The sequence below is a fragment of the Montipora foliosa genome, chromosome 3 (assembly GCF_036669935.1).
Source record: "Montipora foliosa isolate CH-2021 chromosome 3, ASM3666993v2, whole genome shotgun sequence".
In the NCBI taxonomy this organism is placed as follows: Eukaryota; Metazoa; Cnidaria; class Anthozoa; order Scleractinia; family Acroporidae; genus Montipora; species Montipora foliosa.
The window spans coordinates 46,240,894-46,265,205 of NC_090871.1; the positions used below are offsets into that span (position 1 = coordinate 46,240,894).

General features: G+C 38.7%; 1 protein-coding gene across 1 annotated transcript; it reads right to left on the reverse strand.

Annotated features, from left to right (window-relative positions):
* Positions 1-4,879: 4,879 nt before the first annotated feature.
* LOC137997508 (tachykinin-like peptides receptor 86C) lies at positions 4,880-14,500 on the reverse strand. Its single transcript, XM_068843554.1, has 8 exons — positions 14,430-14,500; positions 12,935-13,089; positions 11,839-12,103; positions 10,896-11,153; positions 9,312-9,466; positions 8,216-8,480; positions 7,272-7,530; positions 4,880-5,621 (listed from the first exon to the last, which is right to left on the reverse strand). The coding sequence occupies exons 2-7, from the start codon at positions 13,045-13,047 to the stop codon at positions 7,417-7,419; spliced, it is 1,170 nt and encodes a 389-aa protein (XP_068699655.1). The 5' UTR covers positions 13,048-13,089; positions 14,430-14,500; the 3' UTR covers positions 4,880-5,621; positions 7,272-7,416.
* Between the last annotated feature and the right edge of the window lie 9,812 nt (positions 14,501-24,312).

Consider the following 24,312-nt stretch of genomic DNA (forward strand, 5'->3'; position numbering starts at 1 on the left):
GTGAATAAAGCAACAGCTGAGGATGTAGTAGCACGAATGAGGTCCATGCGAATCGCTGATGGAACGAAGGTGTTCACCAAAGACGAGTGGCTGACCTCTACCCAAATTTCCAGATATTTCAGTAGATTGGCTACATTAAACAGGAGTGCGGCTCTTCATAAAACAGAGGAGGCGAGGCCAGCACCAACAGAACCAGTTACCGAAGGAGGAGAAAGCGAAGGTGGCTGAACGTGGCTGAAGATCCCATCATTAGAACATGGCTTCAAACTTTCGATCAGAGTGCTTATTTGTTTCATCATAGTTATTTTGACTTTTCTCTTCGATAGGTTTTATAAAGCGCAGTTCCTTAGGGCATAGGTAATAACAACACGCAGTTGATACTATTGTCAATATAGCGTGGTCTTTCTGATAAAGTTACCTGCACCAAGATGCGATGTGGCGTGCAAGTTTCAAGCAAATGTATTATTCCTTTATTAGACAAACCAAAGCAAATTTCATTATACACTCATTCTAACGTTCAAGTACAGACAATGTAAGTATTTTGATAGTGTTTTGTGACTTGTGTGCGTGACTTAGCAAAGAGTAAGTCCCGTCACGTAGTTCACTTATACAATAATAGAGGCCGTCATTAAGCCACCGATTGTTAATTTCATGGCTTAGGACAAACATAAGCCTTCGGAATGGTTCTATTTCTATAAAGTTTTTGTTGTGTAACCATTTTGCGGCATTTTCTGTCTGTTGCTGTGTCATAATTACCGAATTTGCGCGTTATAATAAAAAAATAATAAAAACAGAGAAACTGACGTGGGTACCCTATGGTGGATGTTTCTTTTTTCTTCTAAGCGATTAGATAGAAATGGTTTTTTTTTCATGAAAGTGTATTGCGTGCAACCATTTTGTGGCATTTTGTCGCATTTTGCGCGTTATAATGAAAAAAAGTTGATGAGGGTACTTTGTGGTGGACAAAGTGTTTGCAGCCGCCCTGTGGAATAATTTAGTGAGTGCCCAAAAATTTTTTTGCAGATAATGTCAGTATGAAGTCCCACCTTTAAGACTGTGTGCTCCATTTTTTGAAGCATGCTCCGCCATTGGAGATATGTTGGCCTTAACTTTGGGTATTTTAACAGTTTTCACAATTGGGTGAGAGGAGGGTCTTGGTTGAGATGACTTGTGTCATAAGAACTAGTCGTAGAAAAACGAAACGTAGACAATAGATTGATTTTGGGTAGGAAAACATTCACTAAAAATTTGAAAAGATTTGGTTGAATTCTTATAGGAGTAGAGCTTTATACTTTTGACTATTTTTTAGGTGAGTTTTGGTCACTTTTGTTAAAAAAAAAAAAAAAAAAAAAAAAGAACAAGAGGGTTGTCAACTCCCCCCAGTTTTCACCAAATTTCCTTAAACTTAGACTGAAGTAGTTTTAGGTGGAACCCTTTGAACAGGCCAAGTTTCCTCGAAATCGGTGAGATAGCTTGTGCCGCCCCTGCGTGGTCCTTTCGTGGATGCACTCTTAAATCGATCATCCTCATTTTACCTGCCTTTAATATGAACTCAGACGAATTGAAGAAATTGATTTGAGCCTAAATTAAACCTAGAGAAAAAATAGGGTCAGGTTAGGATTAGTTTTGGTTATCGTACATGGATATCAATTGACACATACAAAAAGTAAATAATCAAAAGAAATGTTTTGGGTTGAGCATGTTCGTCGTTGTATGGTAGTGGTGAAGACACAGGACTATAGATTTGGAGGGTCCGATTGCGAGTACCGGTAAGTGCATAGTACAATTCTTTTTGCCCGTACTATGTTGTAATGTTGAGACGGAATCGATTAGTGCATGAAAACAAAAACGGATAAGATGATGCGAAACACAAATTAAGGAGATATGTTGCGATACTTAACACAAAGCTTGAGGGAAGATATCGTTCTTTCTTGGGGGTTAATAGCTGCTTTAAAGTAGGTAGAGTGCATATGCAACCTACAACCTAGATAAAGTGATGAGGATCGCCAATTAAACCTAGATAAAACGGATTCAACCTGAGACAGGATTTCACCGACAACATAAACACTCTGGTCGTTGATGTGATTGGTCAACCAAGTCGTGATGTTATTGGCGACTGTCAGTTAATCCTGGATGTTTGATGGGTTCCTTATTAGGTAAAAACAAGAGATTATAATCTCTTGGTAAAAAAAAAAAAATATATATATATATATATTTATATGTATGTTCTTGTTTGTCTTAGTTTGTTGTATTTGGTCAGTAATAACAAGAGAAAATGAGGCGACAGAGAGGGAGGCTCCCGGTCCAGCCCTTGGGATATGTCATGTCCACGAAAGTTATTTTTAGACCAGTGGAAGTCTTCCGAGACGTCCGCATGCAGGTCAACCTCGGTCTGATATTTGGAAGAAAAGAAAAGATTTCATGCAATGGCGGACGAAGTGGACTTGACGTTTGTGCATGCGGACGTCTCGAAAGACAGACTTCCGCTAAAACAAAGACTTTCGCTCGTCTAAAAATAGCTTTCGTGGACATGACATATCCCGGCCAACGCCCAGAGCCTCCCTCTCTGTCCCCTCATTTTCTCTTGGTAATAATTATTTATATGTTTTCACTACATTGAAATAACATATACGAAGCGACGGTTTAAACTTCTAAATCACAATCGTGTCAATCAGTGAATTGTTGGTTAGATTTAAATCTCATTTATATAACTAAGTTTTGAAATGTTGTCAAATGTATCAAAATTCTCAAAGAAATAATTCAAAGTCTTTTCGCTCAGATTAAAAGGACATGACTAGTAAATGGGCTTTCCGAGGTAACTGCTTCTGTTAAAGCAAAATTTGTATAACGGATTGTGTCGATTGCTTTCTTCAAGAGTTTCATGGAATGGAATAATGGTTTATGATTTATATACTGCACATGTCACAAAGTCTCATGGCGGTTTTATTACAATTCTTTCTCTAGGGTGAGATCGGACATCAGCTTGTCATGCAATCCTAAACATTATATCCTTGAAAACTGATAAAGTTAAAGTTAAGTATCGCACAGAAAAAAACTAGTGAAAACTTTGTCTGGTTAAACAGGATTCTAAAACATCACCTAACCGTTCACTTGGCAACTTCAGCTTTTAAAAGTACCATTTGAGTATGCTTTTAATCGATAGGCTTCACTGGCTCCCGCCGGTGAATGAAGAATTATGAAGGGTATTGTTTATAAATTTTAACTGAAGCCCTTCATGATCCTGGGGCTGTGCACATCAGTGAGCTTATTCAGTCTTTCATGTGCATATATGCGTCAGGGTACATTCCTCCATGTGTGCGTGTTGGATGTGAATTGGCAATCTTTTCTCATTTATGTTTTCATGCAATTGTTACGGCTATTTTCTTTTTAGTTTTTTCGATTTACACCTGATTGGATTATTCCCTGAATCCATCCAAAAGAACGAACGACCATACACTTGACAGGATTTTTTCCTGGATTCCTTCAAAAGAACGAACGATTATACTCCTGCAGTACACCCTGCATAAGTATCGACACAATCTCACTAGTGCTTCCCTTTTTTTTCTGGGTCATTTCCCCTTCTTTTGCTTCCTGTCCCTTTTATGTAGTAGTATTTAATAGGCCATGTTCGATATATAAATAATTACACATGGCTACGAGGCTGTACGGTTAAATTTGAATATTCGTTTGTTTTAAAATCTCTCTTGAGACTTGTGAGACAAAAAAAACAGAACTGAGCCGTAACGTTGACCATAAACCTTCGTAGCCATGCCTGAATATTGCTATATCGAATACTGGTTCCAAGTCTACTCCTTATCATGACGCGTGCGCAGGCCATTTGTACAGTTTGGGTCGTATTTGGATTCTCTTGTCGTAAGCAAGGCTGAGTGGAGAAATATTTTCACCAGCTTATTATTCCATGTAAGTAACCAAAGTTATATTTTTACTTTAGAAGTCTTACGATACACCCGGTAAAAGTGTTTCTAGTAAGCGTTATTTCCATTTTTGCTTAATCAACTTCGCAATTTTGGTCGTTCAGTCTGTCCACGGTATAAATATCGGTTATTCTCCTGGGTCACCATTCTGGTAAGCACTTTTTTTGTTCTTTTATTTTTTATTTGTTGACAGGACACGAGGGAGTTGGGTAGAGGTCTATTGCTGGACTTGAAACCCCCTTGCTCGGTTGCGCTCTACCCCTGAACTGATTCGTAACCATTTACGATCGAGCTTGATGGTGTCACAATCGGCTTTTCTTTGCTTTCGGGTTGTTTGGTTTTTCCATATTAATTAAGCATGAAGATTATAATGCAGAAGTTTTCGATATTTTAGTATTATTCTTATCTCCTGTAGCAGTTTTAAAGAACGAAAAATGTTCATGTACAAATACATTTTTATCCCTTCTACCTGATTAAGTTTCTTGTATTATATGCCTAGCCTGTTTATGAAATGAAAGATTTTTAATTCCACTCAGAGTTTGTTATATTTATTAACCCTATCTTGAGATTGCGAGATTTCTTTGTGAATTTCTCTTCCTCATTTTACGGGCTAACCCTAAAGGTTGGCTATAATTTTCCCACAACTTACTATCCACACACACAATATTACCCGGATTTTCCGGATTTTTTTGTATTGTACGCTTGAGTCAACCATTTTCCGTATCTTTCTATTTTTAGAACTACTATATTTTGATGTCTGTGATAAAAAAACATGCGTGAGGTGGCTCACATACGTCACATACGTATGTGGCGTAATAACTGGCTGACCATAGGTCTCCTATGATTGGCTATTGTGAAAACACCCACTAAAACCCCCTCTTCGAGGTGCTTCTAAAAATAAAAAGATACGGGAAAGGGTTGACTCAGAGGGCTAATATGGCAAATAGAGGTCTGGGAAATGGGGTGGGGTGGGTGGGGCAATGGGCTCCTCCAGTGTTACGTGTGCGAGTTCACTTCAACGAGTATTCGTGATTGTTACTAAAGAAATATTGAACCGTTGAAGATGCAATTAAGATTAAATAATTAAGGTACAATGGCTATGCTATCAAAATGCCTTCCGGCTTCAATCACACGGCTCTCCTTACTCTTTTACTTAATATAATGACGGAAAGAGGAGCCAAAGCCGTCACGTAAACTCTGATACGAATCATTGCCGTCATTAATGAAATTTCTAGTAAGAGAGAGGACAAAAAATGTTACAAACCCAAAAAAAAGGAGAGAAAACATTTTTCACGTTGTTAGGCTCATATTTGTTCAGTAAATTTCTCTGGTCGGTGGTATTTGAACTAAAACAAAGCTGTCCTTTGGAACACTAGACTCTGCCGGAAGTTGTTTCATTGATAATCAGCATCCATGGATACTTCCTTCACTTTGACATGAGCTATTGCATAGTATCCCTTTCATCTTCTCCCTGAATCTTTGATTTATCAAAGCGTAGGCAAACGGGTTGACAGCTGAATTGAAAGCAATCGTGGTGTGAGCTACGGGATTTGCAACATCGCTGATTTTGCAGAGTTCAAAATCTCTCAAAAGGTGAATTACAATATCTGAAATCCAGGAAATTTCAAAGAGTGTTGTTACAGTCAAAACCATCAGGGTCACTCGTTTCCGTACTTTCAACACGGTCTGTGTAACAAAAAAAGAAAAACATAGGGTGCTGACCTTTTGAGCCTCATTTGAAATTAGTGTCAATAGTTTATAATTAAACAAAATACTTCAATCGTAGGGACATTGGGTCATCTTCCAGCCAGGGATGAACTCATTTCCACGGGTAACGAAAATAGATTAGGTGTATGACATCTGAAGACTGACTACAAACAGCCCTGATAAACAGTAGTTAAGTCTAAGCACCCACTTTTAAAACTGCTATAGCTTTTAATAACCACGAGTTAGGGTTAGTCTGCTTTCTAAGGTCTGCAGTCTGCGGTCTGCGATCAGACACCTCATTTGACGCAACTGATTCCCTTTTCAAAAAGACACGCACCATGATAGAATTATAACGTTGGATTTCTGTCACGTGATCGTCGGGATCAAAACAAAAGAAAACGTTTGCGCGCGTGAGAATAGATCTTACTTCACATAAAAGATCTTGGACATCTTCTGACAAGTACAAGATGCAATAGCCGCATTTCGCAGCAGTCGAAGCACCGATCAAACGTTCGGTTTGAGCTTGGCGATTTAAATCAGGTTATCACAGCAATTCAGAAATATCGTTTTGGTGATTGTTGGTGATGACGGATTTTACGTCGTGTAATTGAGATTGAAAGGACGTGACTAAACAGAACTCTCAAGTCTCAAGCGTGATTTTGATGAAATCTTACGCTTTCACGCCAACACGAGAACCTCTCACATTGGCATTCTTCTGGTAGATAACTCTACCTTTTAGGTTTTCAGAAGTGTTCATGAATTCCGAATTCGTTCCTACAGTTTCACTGAACTCCGGCCAATGTTCAATTTCTTCGTGTGCGACCAATTCTTCAGGATTTATGAAGTACAGGCCGATATGTTAGCTCAGGCTGACCACAATAACATGGAAGCTCTTAGCAAGCAAATGGCGGACTCGACGAAACTTTTTTCAGCGATTTGAGAAGTGCAAATTTCACTGAATTTTTTTCGCGGAAGCGTGCCTCCGGATCCCCTAGAATTTTTTGGCGTCTCCGGCACAAGAAACACAGGACACTTGGGGCTTTGGCGCATCCCCAGAAAGCATCTTACTCTATGGAAACTTTAAGACTTGGGAACTCTGCTGAGGTAAAATGCTGAAAGGCGACAACAGTTCTCTTTGTTTTCGGGCACAAACATTACCGTCGAGGGGTTTCTCGAAAGTAGAAAATACGCCTTTGACGCTTAAAGGTTAAGTCAATAAGTTCCATTTTGTATAGGACACGGTAGGTAGCTTATAAGCGCGAGACTTTTTTGAGCCAAAGATGGCGGAAACCTTAGGTGAACATTTTATATGGAAAGAAAGTAGCTGCGTCAGCTCCCAGATTTGCAAACCAATCGTCTCTAACAGGGAAAAGATGCTTATATAGCAATATAAACGTGATAGTGTTGACCAAGACAAGTTAGAACCGAAAACAGCTGACTGCCGGTCACCCCTCGGGGCTCAAAAACGTCCAATGCTTATTAAGTTCCCTATCAAAATAACGTGGGCCTTGACATTAATGCACAAATGTCGACAAGTTTCGAAGCTATTTTTCTCTTCATCAAAGATCAGAGTGTCCACTTGGAAGGTCTTAACAGCTTCACATGCGCTGGTAATAATTTCATTCATACCTGCTGCTGAAATGGTCTCTCCTGTTGATCGTCACGTTTGAACCATAAAGTATACACAACGATGGAGTAATAGCCAATCATCAACAGGGATGAAATGCCAAAAAAGGCCACGTAAATGAGCCAATAAGCCTTTTGCAATTCTTTATCATCCCAAAAGTGATAACAAGACCTTATAGCCACCTGCCTTCCAAAGATCTGTATGACGAATGCCCGGGATTTTTAACAGAGCTGCAAGGATCCAAGTACCTGGGATAATTACCTATAGGATGGGAAGCATGACATTCGTAAAAGTTCATAAGGAAACTGATTTAAGGAGAACGAGTCACAGGAATACGAAATTAAACTGTTAGTCTTCGAAAGGGAAAGGTATTGGCAAGGTAACCAAAATATTCTTCAAACTTGACGACAGGTTAGTATTTACTAATTAAAGTGAGCTTTTCCGGCTTAAAAATGCAACGAGAAAGAGATAAATACTGCAACGGAAGTTTAAAGCTTAAATTGCATTTCATTTGAGGGACCCAACGGATGAATTTGCCTGAATAAGTAAACGTCTTTGACGTATTTCCATTGTTTGATTCCAATTTTAATATACTTCCCGTTTTAAGTCTCCTAAAGGCCTTTTGAAAGCAAGATTCGAAAAAAAGTAAAAAAAAATCAATGGTTGATAATACTTAAGAGGTTTTTGAGAAACAACAGTCCCTTTTGTTTGTCCGCGTTACTAAGTACAGAGTGTTTTATATACTTGCGTGATCGGCCTCTTTTTTAGCAAAAATCAGAAGAAATTGCGCGAATAACAATTGAATTCAGTCTCTGGGAGTAATCTTAAGACACTAATATGGGTGAGAATAGAATTAAAAAAGAAATTGACGAGAAAGGAACTTTCCTTGTAAATGATCGTTGGTCTTTTGTATGTACTGTGTATGCTCTGTAGTTAATCATCGCACCTTCAATTTTTGCCAAGTTAGTTTTCGCTGAGTTGAAAGTGGATGAACTACAGCCCAGTAGCGTTCCCTTGCAATGACAATCAGAGTTAATACGGAACTATCAGCTCCAAGACCCGCCAACTTCCTCAACCACAGGCAAATTGCATTCCCAGGCATTGTATCAGGGTTATTGAGAGAGTGACGGTAGATGGAATAAGCAAAGAGGAAGGTGGGATAAATGATGTCCGCCACAGCGAGGTTGAAAAGGAGATAGTTGAAAGAAGTCCTATGACATAAAAAAATAATAAAACGAAACTGATTTAATCAATAACTCTGAAAGATATTGAATCAGTAAAGTTAATTTAAAGCCTCGACACCCTCTCGCATATATTTTGATGTTACGTTTACCCGCAAAGGTCTTTAGGACTGTGGTTATTATGTGATAGGTACGCTCCGCCGTGTTGATTCATGGTATTTCTGACATTGTAGCTGCGCGGAATAGGTAGAAATAGCTATTTTGCCGGTACGGACCAGAGGCCTGGGTCCGCGTGAGAGGGATTATGGGTAGCTTTGTGAGATATGTATGTTGTTCGTTACGATTATGAATCAGTCTAGGTCAGCACTTACTCGAACTCTGTAATTTTATTTTGTTAATTTTGAGTTACTTGTTTTCTAGATATTTTTTGTTTTTATTTTTTGCGTACCTCAGCCCCCAGAGTCGGTGGCACTGCAGCTGAGTGCAGCAGGTGGGGGTATACGTTCCCTTTTTTCCATTAAGTGGTTTTGGGTTTTCGTATCCGGCGGTGCCGCATTTAGGTTTTTTGCGTAGTTTGATCTTTTCCGACGGCCAGTATTACATTTAGGCGTATACTGATACGTTGATGCTGGTTTTGCAATAAATTGGCTTTGAGGTCCTCGCTCACCTATAGGCCCTGTATCTACATCGTTGTGTGTGTGTTCCTCTGGGTAGTGTAGGCAAAATTAGATAATTACAATCACTAACTTCGACCTTCAAACTCTACACTCTCCTTCCCCTCGACAATTTCACTGTTTGTCTTGCCCTTGGGTGGGGAATTGGATCGAAGTATTCAGTAATGGACTGATGCTAAGTGTGTACCTCATGTCACGATTTTTGATTATGACGAAACATACGAGTGAGTTTCCAGCGATGCTTGTAATGGCTAGTAAACACTCGACTGTTGCTAAGGTGATATCAATCGAATCAAACATTATGACTGGGATTTTTGACGCAATCTGCAGTTTCACAGTCACCTACAAAGGAAAAGAAACATTCACTGTGTTAATTTGTCTGTTCATTTTTATTTTTAAGGTAACTTGGTCATGCATGTACAACATACGTAAACGAATTAACGAATAATAATTGAATATTAAATTAATAAATAAATGAACGAACAAACGACTAGTACTTATTGAATTTTAAATAAATCAAATAAAATAAAAGATAACTTTCAAAGCTAGGATCAGCTTAATAAAACAGACGCACTGGGTACCGGTGAAGGATGTCATCAGCAAGATAAATAATCTAAAAAAACCAAAAAGGGCAACGCTGATATAAAGGTGAAGAAATATACTATACAAAGTCAAAACTTCGACATTAGGCACCGCCGTTCTTCTTCAGAGTTTTACAAAGTAATGACTACGGATTTTACGTCGTGTAATTGAGATTGAAAGGACGTGACTAAACAGAACTCTCAAGTCTCAAGCGTGATTTTGATGAAATCTTACGCTTTCACGCCAACACGAGAACCTCTCACATTGGCATTCTTCTGGTAGATAACTCTACCTTTTAGGTTTTCAGAAGTGTTCATGAATTCCGAATTCGTTCCTACAGTTTCACTGAACTCCGGCCAATGTTCAATTTCTTCGTGTGCGACCAATTCTTCAGGATTTATGAAGTACAGGCCGATATGTTAGCTCAGGCTGACCACAATAACATGGAAGCTCTTAGCAAGCAAATGGCGGACTCGACGAAACTTTTTTCAGCGATTTGAGAAGTGCAAATTTCACTGAATTTTTTTCGCGGAAGCGTGCCTCCGGATCCCCTAGAATTTTTTGGCGTCTCCGGCACAAGAAACACAGGACACTTGGGGCTTTGGCGCATCCCTAGAAAGCATCTTACTCTATGGAAACTTTAAGACTTGGGAACTCTGCTGAAGTAAAATGCTGAAAGGCGACAACAGTTCTCTTTGTTTTCGGGCACAAACATTACCGTCGAGGGGTTTCTCGAAAGTAGAAAATACGCCTTTGACGCTTAAAGGTTAAGTCAATAAGTTCCATTTTGTATAGGACACGGTAGGTAGCTTATAAGCGCGAGACTTTTTTGAGCCAAAGATGGCGGAAACCTTAGGTGAACATTTCATGTGGAAAGAAAGTAGCTGCGTCAGCTCCCAGATTTGCAAACCAATCGTCTCTAACAGGGAAAAGATGCTTATATAGCAATATAAACGTGATAGTGTTGACCAAGACAAGTTAGAACCGAAAACAGCTGACTGCCGGTCACCCCTCGGGGCTCAAAAACGTCCAATGCTTATTAAGTTCCCTATCAAAATAACGTGGGCCTTGACATTAATGCACAAATGTCGACAAGTTTCGAAGCTATTTTTCTCTTCATCAAAGATCAGAGTGTCCACTTGGAAGGTCTTAACAGCTTCACATGCGCTGGTAATAATTTCATTCATACCTGCTGCTGAAATGGTCTCTCCTGTTGATCGTCACGTTTGAACCATAAAGTATACACAACGATGGAGTAATAGCCAATCATCAACAGGGATGAAATGCCAAAAAAGGCCACGTTAATGAGCCAATAAGCCTTCTGCAATTCTTTATCATCCCAAAAGTGATAACAAGACCTTATAGCCACCTGCCTTCCAAAGATCTGTATGACGAATGCCCGGGATTTTAACAGAGCTGCAAGGATCCAAGTACCTGGGATAATTACCTATAGGATGGGAAGCATGACATTCGTAAAAGTTTATAAGGAAACTGATTTAAGGAGAACGAGTCACAGGAATACGAAATTAAACTGTTAGTCTTCGAAAGGGAAAGGTATTGGCAAGGTAACCAAAATATTCTTCAAACTTGACGACAGGTTAGTATTTACTAATTAAAGTGAGCTTTTCCGGCTTAAAAATGCAACGAGAAAGAGATAAATACTGCAACGGAAGTTTAAAGCTTAAATTGCATTTCATTTGAGGGACCCAACGGATGAATTTGCCTGAATAAGTAAACGTCTTTGACGTATTTCCATTGTTTGATTCCAATTTTAATATACTTCCCGTTTTAAGTCTCCTAAAGGCCTTTTGAAAGCAAGATTCGAAAAAAAGTAAAAAAAAATCAATGGTTGATAATACTTAAGAGGTTTTTGAGAAACAACAGTCCCTTTTGTTTGTCCGCGTTACTAAGTACAGAGTGTTTTATATACTTGCGTGATCGGCCTCTTTTTTAGCAAAAATCAGAAGAAATTGCGCGAATAACAATTGAATTCAGTCTCTGGGAGTAATCTTAAGACACTAATATGGGTGAGAATAGAATTAAAAAAGAAATTGACGAGAAAGGAACTTTCCTTGTAAATGATCGTTGGTCTTTTGTATGTACTGTGTATGCTCTGTAGTTAATCATCGCACCTTCAATTTTTGCCAAGTTAGTTTTCGCTGAGTTGAAAGTGGATGAACTACAGCCCAGTAGCGTTCCCTTGCAATGACAATCAGAGTTAATACGGAACTATCAGCTCCAAGACCCGCCAACTTCCTCAACCACAGGCAAATTGCATTCCCAGGCATTGTATCAGGGTTATTGAGAGAGTGACGGTAGATGGAATAAGCAAAGAGGAAGGTGGGATAAATGATGTCCGCCACAGCGAGGTTGAAAAGGAGATAGTTGAAAGAAGTCCTATGACATAAAAAAATAATAAAACGAAACTGATTTAATCAATAACTCTGAAAGATATTGAATCAGTAAAGTTAATTTAAAGCCTCGACACCCTCTCGCATATATTTTGATGTTACGTTTACCCGCAAAGGTCTTTAGGACTGTGGTTATTATGTGATAGGTACGCTCCGCCGTGTTGATTCATGGTATTTCTGACATTGTAGCTGCGCGGAATAGGTAGAAATAGCTATTTTGCCGGTACGGACCAAAGGCCTGGGTCCGCGTGAGAAGGATTATGGGTAGCTTTGTGAGATATGTATGTTGTTCGTTACGATTATGAATCAGTCTAGGTCAGCACTTACTCGAACTCTGTAATTTTATTTTGTTAATTTTGAGTTACTTGTTTTCTAGATATTTTTTGTTTTTATTTTTTGCGTACCTCAGCCCCCAGAGTCGGTGGCACTGCAGCTGAGTGCAGCAGGTGGGGGTATACGTTCCCTTTTTTCCATTAAGTGGTTTTGGGTTTTCGTATCCGGCGGTGCCGCATTTAGGTTTTTTGCGTAGTTTGATCTTTTCCGACGGCCAGTATTACATTTAGGCGTATACTGATACGTTGATGCTGGTTTTGCAATAAATTGGCTTTGAGGTCCTCGCTCACCTATAGGCCCTGTATCTACATCGTTGTGTGTGTGTTCCTCTGGGTAGTGTAGGCAAAATTAGATAATTACAATCACTAACTTCGACCTTCAAACTCTACACTCTCCTTCCCCTCGACAATTTCACTGTTTGTCTTGCCCTTGGGTGGGGAATTGGATCGAAGTATTCAGTAATGGACTGATGCTAAGTGTGTACCTCATGTCACGATTTTTGATTATGACGAAACATACGAGTGAGTTTCCAGCGATGCTTGTAATGGCTAGTAAACACTCGACTGTTGCTAAGGTGATATCAATCGAATCAAACATTATGACTGGGATTTTTGACGCAATCTGCAGTTTCACAGTCACCTACAAAGGAAAAGAAACATTCACTGTGTTAATTTGTCTGTTCATTTTTATTTTTAAGGTAACTTGGTCATGCATGTACAACATACGTAAACGAATTAACGAATAATAATTGAATATTAAATTAATAAATAAATGAACGAACAAACGACTAGTACTTATTGAATTTTAAATAAATCAAATAAAATAAAAGATAACTTTCAAAGCTAGGATCAGCTTAATAAAACAGACGCACTGGGTACCGGTGAAGGATGTCATCAGCAAGATAAATAATCTAAAAAAACCAAAAAGGGCAACGCTGATATAAAGGTGAAGAAATATACTATACAAAGTCAAAATTTCGAAATTAGGCACCGCCGTTCTTCTTCAGAGTTTTACAAAGTAATGACTATGGTTTACGTGAACGTGAATAGTGTGAATAGTGATATGGTGTGTAATATATATGATAAAATACCTAAGATCAAGAATTTAATTAACGGACTTAACGATGCAGTACAATCTGAATTTACAGCGGTGTCCTTAAATTCATCGTAAAATTTAAGCGCCTTTCAATTACCATAATTTTTCTTAAAGCTTCTTGAGAACATCTGTCGGTATCATTTCCTTAACTGCTTCTATGCCAGGAAATATTAAATATCATAGACAGTCATGCATTCATTCATGCAATATTTTCTATTAATGGTGCATCAACGCGCGAGTGTGGGAGGCGCGGTGGAATCATGGTTAGTGTGCTCGACTCAGAATCGAGTGGTCCGGGTTCGGATCCTGGGCGGGGAAATTGTGTTGTGTTCTTGGGCAAGAACCCAGGAAACCGGGATAAGCTCCGGCTCTGATGGACCACTTGGTTTGTAAACAGACTTTACTTTTTTTTTAAAACTTGCTGGACCCGTAACTTTACTTGATAGTGCACCTGGCATTACTAAGCTGTCATCCCTCTTGCTCAAGTATGGCCTATGAAAACAGGCGTTACGGTAGCAATGAAGCATATTTCATCTTTCACTGGACTAAAGAAGCTCACCTGAAAGGGCACGGAAACCTGTCCAAAACTTGCCTGCCCCTAGTATTAATTTCGATAGAACAAAAGCAAAGGATATTTTTCTGAGAATCCACTTTGTCCTTCCAACTTCTTTCTTCATGATGCACCAGGATACATAACTTACTATGAAACAAGAACCCATGAGATCCGTTTCTTATCCTTGAAGGAAGGTAAGTAAACCTTCGACAGTTGGAGCAAACAGCATGTGCACAGGTTTAATTTTTGAAGGAAACCGGTTAACAGTACCGCCTACCGTCGACCAAGGTACGAGATAAGTATTACGGGAACATTTAACGTACGTACGTACCAAATGTTTAATCCTTGTGAAGCCAAAAATAAACTGAGGCGACTGAAAATAAAATGAAACCGTGCTTGAAAACTGTTAAATATGGCAGTTACTTCTCGGAAACGTCCTGTCTTTAAATGACTTGTTATGGCATATTCGTGATCAACATATACAAACCTCCTGCAAGTAGCTGCTTTAAGCCTTATTCACCCGGCAAGAGGAGAAAGGATCACACCGTGTCCGTCATTTTCAATCAAATCAAACGTCTACATAGTACATCTGCATCTACATCTCCATAACTCACTGTTTGAGTTGAAAAAATAAGTTTAGTTGTCAAAGCCCTGTCATTGGAAGGTACGTGTACTTAAATATTTGCTTAGGCCTCAAATTGAGGCCTAAGCAACTATTTAAGTACAGGGTTTAGGGTTAGGGTTAGGGTTAGGGTTAGGGTTAGGCTATTCTCTTAGAGCTAATTGTAACCTGTGGTTTTCGAATTAAGTTAAGGTTAAATTGTCAAGGCAAGCCACAGATCTAGACAGAACGAAATTTACAGAGATCGGGAATAATAAAGTGCATAACAACTAAAAGGAAGAAAGGTAGCCGAAAAGTTTGAAATTAGCTCCAAATTAAAGCGACGTACCTTTTCTTACTATTTCTCAGAGATGATGAAGCATCTGCGTGTGATCCAACTGAGAAGCTTCAATTACGTATACGGTGCATCATTCAGATTACAGGTGTTCATGTGAAATAATTAGGTGATTTGTATGTATGGTTTGAGCTGCGAAAAAGAGAATATTATCATAAGTGTTGCCTTGTGCTTGATTAGATGGTGGTTTATGATTTATCTTAATATTCAAAGGATACTAGTTACACTGATATTTAGTAGAGAATAATAAAAAAAAAAGAGCTTATATAAATTTGAAGATGCAAGAGGCATTTAGTTTTATTTTTTTTTTGCTCCTTTACCTGCAAGTTCGTTGGTGGGCTTTATTTTATCAAAAAACGGAGCGAGATTTTAATGATATTTTCTGCGTCTGTTAATTAAATTTGTCTAGTATAAAGATGGGCATATGAAGCAAAATGCGACTGGCCAAACTATCCAGTTTGGATCGTCTTAGGCAATGTACTAACGTAAAAAGACATGTTTAGCGACACGCATTATGCGTCTTTTCCTCCTCTTTATACCAGGAGACAGTTAACAGTCGCAAAAAAAGAGTTTGCCAAGTTCGTCCTAAACGAATTTTGAGTCTCTAGGATAAAATGGCCAATAACGATAAAAAAATAAGGATAAACTAAACAATGCATGGGATCTTTTAGGGGGGGCAATTAATCTCCATTGGTGTTCGTGATGACGCTCATCACACTGTCATTAGTGCTGAGAGAGGTAAAAGCCAGGGTATGAAAGGGAGAAGAAAGAGTAAGTCACCTCTTGTACATGGATGACCTCAAATTGTACGGGAAAGATGAAAATAAACTGAGACACTCGTTAATACACTCTTTAGTAAAGATATTGGATATTGGTAAGATATTGGTATGGAATTTGATATAATAAAGGTAAGCGAGGAATCTTAATAATGAAGAGAGGGAAATACATTAGAACTGAAGGAATAAGGCTAACATCGTATGAGGAAATCAAGGAAATTGGTACAAATTAAGGAAATAAGTATCTTGGTATATACTTGAGGCAGACGGAATAAAAGACGGCAAGATGAAAGAACTGGTAAGTAGAGTAGAAAATACATAGGAGATTTAAAAGGGTACTGAAGTTGTAAATACGGGAATCGCTATTAACTCAAGAGCAGTGAGTATAATGAAGTGTGGAGCAGTTTTATTCAAATAGACTAAGGATGACCTTAGGATATTGGATCGAAAGACTAGGTAGTTGTTAACGATTTACAGGGTATTTCATCCCCAAGGTGATGTGGATAGACTACACGAGAAGAGAAGTAAAGGAGGAAGGGTACTGAGTGGGGAGGATTGTGTTAATATGGAAATTGCTAATCTTAAAGTCCTTATGACGCTTACTTTTTTCTTATTTTTTAACTTTTCGTTTAAATGGCTATAGTGTCTGGAGTATAGTATTGAAAAAAAATACCTTCTTAGTCTATCCACGCGTTTTAGCGGGGCGTTGGTTTTTTGGCGAGCCAGTTGGGTCCTGATAACTTACATCGTCAAAGAAGTCAAGAATGTAATTCCATTTTGAATGGTCAGAACAGTCACAGCATGCGCAAGGTAACTTTCGCCCGACATTTCTTTTAAGACTTAACAAAAAGCTCTAGATTTTTAACAACACTTTTGCACATTTCTCTCTGTAGAGATGCGAACAAGTTATAAGGTATCAGGTATAATTCAAACGCCCGCTAAAACGCATGGATACACTCTATAATGGAATTTTTTTTTGAAGTACTACACTTCAGACACTATAGATATTTAAGGGAAACATAAAAAAAAAACAAAAAAAAACAGGGGAACAATGAGCGCCATAGGGACTTTAAGATCTACACGTAAAGAAAAGTTGATTCAGGCAGTCGATCAGTGAGAAATAAATCACTCATCATCAAAAGACAGAAAACGTTTCACGAACATGGAGGGGAGTCACCACAGTATAAATTCTACAGAAATACAGTCAATCGCGAGAGGAAATCAGTTAAGGCTTTATTCTGAAAGAAGAAAACCCTAAAGTGTGGTGGAAAGAAGTTAAACGCCTCTGTGGAGCAAAGCCCAGCGCCGATAATTTTACTAGTCACATTCACATCGAAGGGATCGAGGATATGAGCTATGAAGAACTAGCTAATGTTATCCCAGCCGCTGACCAAGCTTCCCGTTGATGAAGATTCGCCAGAGCTCCTCGAGGTTTCTGAGTTGCGAGTAATGAAATTACTTGCCTCGTTGAACCCGTCCAAAGTTTGTGGCCCGGATGACATCCCGAATTGGCTTTTAAAGGAATACGCGGAGTTGTTGGCGTTCCCCGTTAGCAAGATCATTAACGCTTCTTTCGAAGAGCAAAGTCTCCCGAGGATTTGGAAGTTTGCAGATGTGACCCCTTTACCCAAGGCGAAACCAGTTGAAGTTCTCAAGAAGCAGCTTAGACCTATCTCTCTTACACCGAGCTTATCGTAAGTTGCTGAAGACTGCTTCGTTTTGGCTTATGTCAAGCCTGCGGTGCTTCAAGTCCTGGACCCAAACCAGTATGGTGAGGTTCCAAAATCATGTACCACCCAAGCACTTATTCACATGGTTCATCATTGGTCCAAGGAAACAGATGGAAATGGCGCAACCGTTAGAGTGACTCTCTTTGATTACCAAAAAGCTTTTGATCTTATTGACCACAAGATCCTTGTAAATAAGTTATGTAAGCTTAGTATACCAACAAGAATAATTAATTGGATAATCGACTTTCTCTCTGATCGTTTCCAGAGAATCAAACTCTCTGAGGGTTGTTACTCTGAGTGGGGCTCAGTTCCATCCGGTGTCTTTCAGGGGACGAAATTAGGACCGTGGTTGTTTCTTGTTCTCATCAATGGTCTAGCAATTGACAACGGTATAGCCCATATATGGAAATATGTTGATGATACGACAGCATCTGAAGTAGTAATCTAGGACAGAGCAAGCAACGCCCAACAAATTGCAGATAATGTAGTAAAGTGGTCCTCAGATAAGTGTAAAGAACTTAGGATTTCGTTCGCAAAGGAGGAATCACATTTTGCACCTATTGTTATAAATAACGAGAAGGTAGGTTTGGTGAATAGCGCCAAATTGTTAGGTGTTACCATATCGAATAATCTCACGTGGAACGAGCACACCAATGGGATTATCAAGAAAGCGTCCAAACGCTTATATTTTCTAAGTCAGCTGAAAAGAGCAATAGTTGCTAAGCAAGATTTAGTTCTTTTCTATACCTCTTGCATCCGTTCCATTCTAACCTACGCATCTCCAGTGTTTTTCTATGCTCTTCCAGAGTACCTCAGAGGAGGTTGGACAGCTGTCACGTGATAAATTTCGACCAATGAGCAGCGTTCATACAGATCTTCATGTCGGACGAAAAGTTCCATGGAGAAACTCAGAAGCCGTCGGTTAATTCGGCATTTATTCGCTTTGGTTTATTGATAATTCACCATGAATGCGCCAGATTAAACATATTGGAGTTGTTTTTCATTGCTATGAAGGCAATTTAAAGGTAAGACGAATTTTAATCGTACATTTTTATAATATTTTACGAAGTCCCACATTGCATTGTTTTGTTGACACGCTTCGAGTGTGCCCTTTCTAGAAATCGATTTCTCGCTTTGTGTTCACTTTAGAGTCTTCAATTATGCAACACTATATAGCATAACAAATAAGTTTTCTATTTTATAGGTCGCCCCCCCTTGCCCCTGCAACGGATTTTGAGTTATTGTTGTCGAAATACAGCAAAACGGATTGCAAGATTTGTTGTGTTCGCATGACATAATGGCGCGGAATGTTACCTCTTTTCGAAGAGTACACAGGGAAAATGTGGCCAGATAATATCTATCTTTCATGTTTTGCTGAGCTAAATGCTGCTGAAAATGTATGGAAACTCAAGGAGGCTGCACATATCATCTGATGATACGCAAGGGAAGCTCCCAAAACAAGCACCAAGAGTCAGTTCAAGCTCGAGGAAAACCCTGTTTCACTCTAAAACCGGAGAACCATTGTTCTGTATGAAGTATTCTTGTTGATCAGTCAATTGTTCCTACAATAAATAAGAAACAGAAACGTTCATCTGGGTTTGCTGCTCACTTTTTGGCCAGTGCTAAGAAATGTTACTATGCTTAGCTATAACATCACTATCGTTTCATATAATAACATAATGCTGCAGTCCGTGGTTTCCAAGAATGTGCCTCTTCTGGCTGTAACTGTTACAGCAACAAGAAAAATAAAAGACAATCATAATCTCTTTTGATCCTTTAATTTTTTAATCAAAGTGGAGACCATAATTACACAGATGTGTTGAATAACCTGAAATGGAAAACACTTGAAACCAGGCGCTTCCATACAAAGGCTACCCTTATGTATAAAATCCTCAATGATCTATCTGCCCCCCAACTGAGTAACTCCTATGTAAAGCTAAATGATACTAACATAAATTACAATCTTAGGAATATCGAGACTGATCTAGCACTTCCAAGGCCATACACAATTTTTTTTGAAGCGCAGCTTTAAGTATAATGGTGCAATGCTCTGGAATAAGCTTCCCTATGAGGCAAAGACCGCAAAATCGCTTTCTGATTTCAAACGCAAACTTGCGTCCTCTCCCTTCATGCTTTCTATTGGATCGCACTGATTCTATGTAATATACTTCTATTTTAAATATATGTATATATATATATATATACTTTATTGTAACGTGTTTACCTACGCCCCCCCTGGAAACCAGCTTTTGTTGTGTGTGGCTAGCGTAGTGAAATAAAGTTGTATGGTAAGCTTCTTTAGGGAACTATTATGCACCTATCAATGTTAAGCCCCAGGGAGGAAGGTAGGGGGTTGGGGGGGGGGGCATCGAGGGGGGCATCGGGCATCGGGCATGGGGTAGGGATTTTGACATTTTCATTTAAAAAAATCCAAATTCCCCACCCCCCATACAAAATTATTGGTCAAAATCCCCACCCAGCGGCAAGTGAAGGTGGTAAAATGTCCTTTCTACCATCAAAATCTTTAGCCTGGGGACGTCACATACGATCAAAATCCCTACCCTGTGGACAGACCTCGCGATCAAACTCCCGTGGTTAGCCCGATCCCCCCTTCCTGGGGCTTAACATTGATAGGTGCATTGTTAGTACACAGCTTCATTGAATTGAGCTGCTGAACCAGATGTTACAGATGATCAAAATATGTTGGTCAGTGCAAATAAAGTTTTCTTTCCTGATTTTGAATTATCTTAACTCAACCTGTGCTTGATACAAATGACAGTGTTTCAGGAAATTCCTGCCCATAATTTGTTTTCCAGAGTTCTGAGAGCAGACAACAGGCTCTCAATTTTGGGACAAGATTTCTTTTTGCAAATCTTCCCCAAAAATCTTGCAAAATTAATGCCCCAAACATCGGTACTGCTATAAGTTTTTGCAGAGGAAAACCTGCATGTTTATATTTACATAGTCCACTTATGCATGTTATTAAGGGCTTCTCAGTTGCAATGGCATCAAGAACAAGCTTGAGGTACATCAGGTGGGGAGAGGAAGGAGTGAAAACGAGCGACCTCAGACTGAGTGCAGTAACACAGTGCTTTATTCCATAACTGTCAACTGAGCTGCATTTTGTTTTTCAGGAGATTCAACTTGTCTTTGCCTAATATGTAGCCCTAACAATACACGATATTGTTTTGGTACCGTGTATCATTGCAGTGCCATGGTAGATGTCTTACGTAAATAGCCCCCCTGAAAAGACATGTGGTTACTAGTATAATACAAAACCTAGAAAGATTGAAGAAAATAAAAGAAAATGGAGAAACATTGATTTGAGGCTGACATGTTGACCATTTTCAAGTTTCTTAAAATTTCTATATCACAAAAAGCCTGATACCTTTCCAAGACAAAATCTCATTGCAGTTACCGGTAAGCCCTGTCCGGCAGGGTTACTATTTGAATGGGTGAGCTCAAAATATTCGACTTTCTGTGAGAAAAAAAGGACCAAAAGTTCTATTTTAATGCTCAAAAAATGCAAACCAAGCAAGGTGCAGATTTTGTTAACCTCCGTTATGGATAACAAAAAATAAATAAATATTGAATGATATACAGTTTTTACACTCTTATAACCTGATGACGTAGTGTGTAGTGCACTTACAGTGCACTACAAACTACGTCTACCACGGAAAGTTAAGTTTCTATGCCTCAGCAAAGTATTTTAATGTACATGTACAATAATAAATTGTTCATAGATTTTATACTTATGAATAGTTGATACCAGTAAATTAAACAAAATCAACAGCATTGTTACAGATACAAATAGCGAGTAGTTGTAAGACAGTCTTAAGCAATTCTTAATATTATTTCACCGAGCACTGTGGCACCTTGTCATAACATACTTTCCCACTTTTCTTTTCTTAGTATTAAAATTAAAGGGTTACATCCAAATTTGCACACACAAAAAACCATGATGTGGTGGACAGTTACCTGTATGTCAACAATTTCTCATTTTCAATTATTGTATGCAATAAACCTGTGAATTCTCTGGCAATGTAACAATGAAACCATCCATTACCATGGTTCAAGTCAATGGCTATGGTATTTTTGTCTTTGCCATTAGTTGGCTCTGGTCTCAGCTGCACTTGGACCTGACAGTTTGCTTTTATTTTTCTCTGTGCCATTTTCAAAAATTCCTGTCTTGGCTTGTCGTGGGCGCCACCAATACCTTAAAAAACCAACGTGTACAGCACATTTTTATCTCCTGAAATTTCACTTCTTCTGAAAGTACTGTCATGTGAGCAGTTTGACTATCAGGGGGCTATCTTCACAAGATAAGCAGCATTTCTCTGAACAAGAATCCCCAAAAAACAAATGGATTGATATCTTATTTCAGAAGGTAAGCATTGGTGACTTATTTTATGTTGAGATATGTTCTGAAACATTACGATACCTGAACTATCTGTCTACCAAGGGCAACTTTCAGTGACATGGTGAACTAAAATTATATTGTTAATTTTAAGGACAGACTATTTACAGTTTTCCAGTCCATTATGTGACAAACAAGAAAACATTTCCTTTTCCATGAATGTCCTCATTTTCCTCTTTGTCATCCTTTAATGTTTGACCAAAAAATATTCCATGGACAGCCGTTCCAGGTTTCTGGGAAAGACGAACAGTTGCATCAACATTCATCCTGTCAACATCTAACAATATATGGAGCAACTGACAAAGTTTCCTTTGGAGCTCGATGCGGTTGTGCAATGGCTGTTTCTGAGGAGGATGCTCTCCTGGTCGCTTTCTTGAGGGTCAAACTACAACATGAGAAGAACGATCTCTAAACATGTTGTGCATTATTTAAGCCAGGAAAATCTGTTCTCACACAGTTTAGAACGACGATGGCTCAAGCCTCAAATACAGACAAATTTCCAACCATGCATGATTCTAAAACAAGAAAAGTTATACCCTACCTCAAAATCAACACTGGGTTTTTTTAATAGAACTGTCGCCGACTTCAGAGCATCTAATTTCCTCGCTCAGTCCATCTATTAAATTTCCTCGCTCAGTTGCAAAATGAACATTCGTCTTTCAAAAGGATTTTTTTCTCGAACCCATTGATAATCAAAAAGAGCCGGCTTCGAACAGAGAAAGTAGAATAAATTGAGCATGTCACAGCAATGTAAGAAGAAGCAACTGGAACTCTTAAACGAAGTTGACTCTGCGGCCTGTCTATCAATGGCGGCCATGTTGATTACAATGGAGATGTGTTTCTCTTGAAGTCTGGAGGCAACTGACTGAAAAATAAAAACTTCCCACGACGCCTTGCACGCTGCTGGCCAACCTCTTCTGAGAGTACCTCAAGAATGAAATAGAACGTATTCAGAAAAGGGCTCTTAGAATTATTTGCCCTTGACATTGCTTTAATGACGCAATGGAACTTGTTCCAATTAGTGATTATATCTTAGAGATTTGTAAGCAAACCTTTGATAGGATAATTAACGATTCTGGTCATCGATTATACAGTTTAGTCCAACAACGTGGACCCTCACAATACACTCTTAGGCGCACTAGGCGCTTTTCGGTTCCGAACTGCAAGACGGAAAGATGCATAAATAGTTTTATCATTAGATCATCTATTAATTATTTATAATGTTTTATATTTTTACTATTTTATTAGAATTATTTATTATTACATTTTAACGTATTTATAGATTTTGAAAATATGCAATTCAGCTTGTAAGCTGCAATATATTTTTATAATAAACTATCTATCATCTTGGGTGATGGAAAGGAGAAAAGGAGGAAAAGGGATATACATTAGCAAAGGGAGCAGTCTTTGTGGCGACAGACAGAGGAGATAAAACCTGAGAACGGCTCAAAAAAAGTGGTTTAAAGAGAGGGAGAGACTGAACGTATGATTATGGCCGCACAGGAATAGGCATTGACAATGGACAAACAAAATTAAGAGGGTGATGGACAAGGCAGCCATAGAGGAGAAATGAAGAATGTGAGGACAAGGAGAAGAGACAGTAGCCTATGTAGTACCGGAATGTCCAAAATTGGCACAAAAGGAATATAAGAACTGGCGACATGACAAAGAAGACAACTAGCCTCGGTACTACATTGGGAGCTATGTAGAAAGTTTAGCTTTCCCTTCTCTGAAAAGTGGTATGACCATAAAGTAGAGAAGGTGCTGAAAAATGGGGATATGAAAATTTTATGGGACTGCACACTTCAGACAGATAAGGTAATGGAACACTCTTGACCTGACATCGTAATTCTGTACAAACGACCAAGAGAATGTGCGTTGATAGGTATTGCATGCCGCTTTGATATGAGGGTGAAAGAGAAAGAACAGGAAAAACTTGAAAAATACAATTATTTGCGATATAAAATTGGCCGCATTTTAGGGTGTAAAAGGGGCATTGGGAACTGGAAGTAAAGAGTTTGTGAAGTATTAAGAACAACTACAGTGTGCGGTGAATTTCTCAACTCTGCAGAAAGCCTGTTTGCTAGGAACATCCAAAATCCTGAGCAAGGTGCTGGATACCTGAGGTCACGGGACGTGACTTGCTGTCCAGTGTAAGATATCGGTGCATCTACATAGACCGTGTAATATATCGATAAATTGTTGATACTGATGATGATAATAATAACAATAATAATAATAATAATAATAATAATAATAATAATAATAATAATAATAATAATAATCCATTTTACTGTTTCCTTACTTTGCTAACACAGATTCATTTTGTACGTTG

Excerpts from the sequence above, each read along its gene's own strand:
- LOC137997508 (XM_068843554.1), bottom strand. The coding sequence starts at position 13,047 with ATGTTTGATTCGATTGATATCACCTTAGCAACAGTCGAGTGTTTACTA. Across the intron at positions 11,154-11,838 it reads TAACTTGGCAAAAATTGAAG|GTAATTATCCCAGGTACTTG; the intron begins GTGCGATGATTA and ends CCCATCCTATAG. Across the intron at positions 9,467-10,895 it reads AGAGACCATTTCAGCAGCAG|GTGACTGTGAAACTGCAGAT; the intron begins GTATGAATGAAA and ends TTTCCTTTGTAG.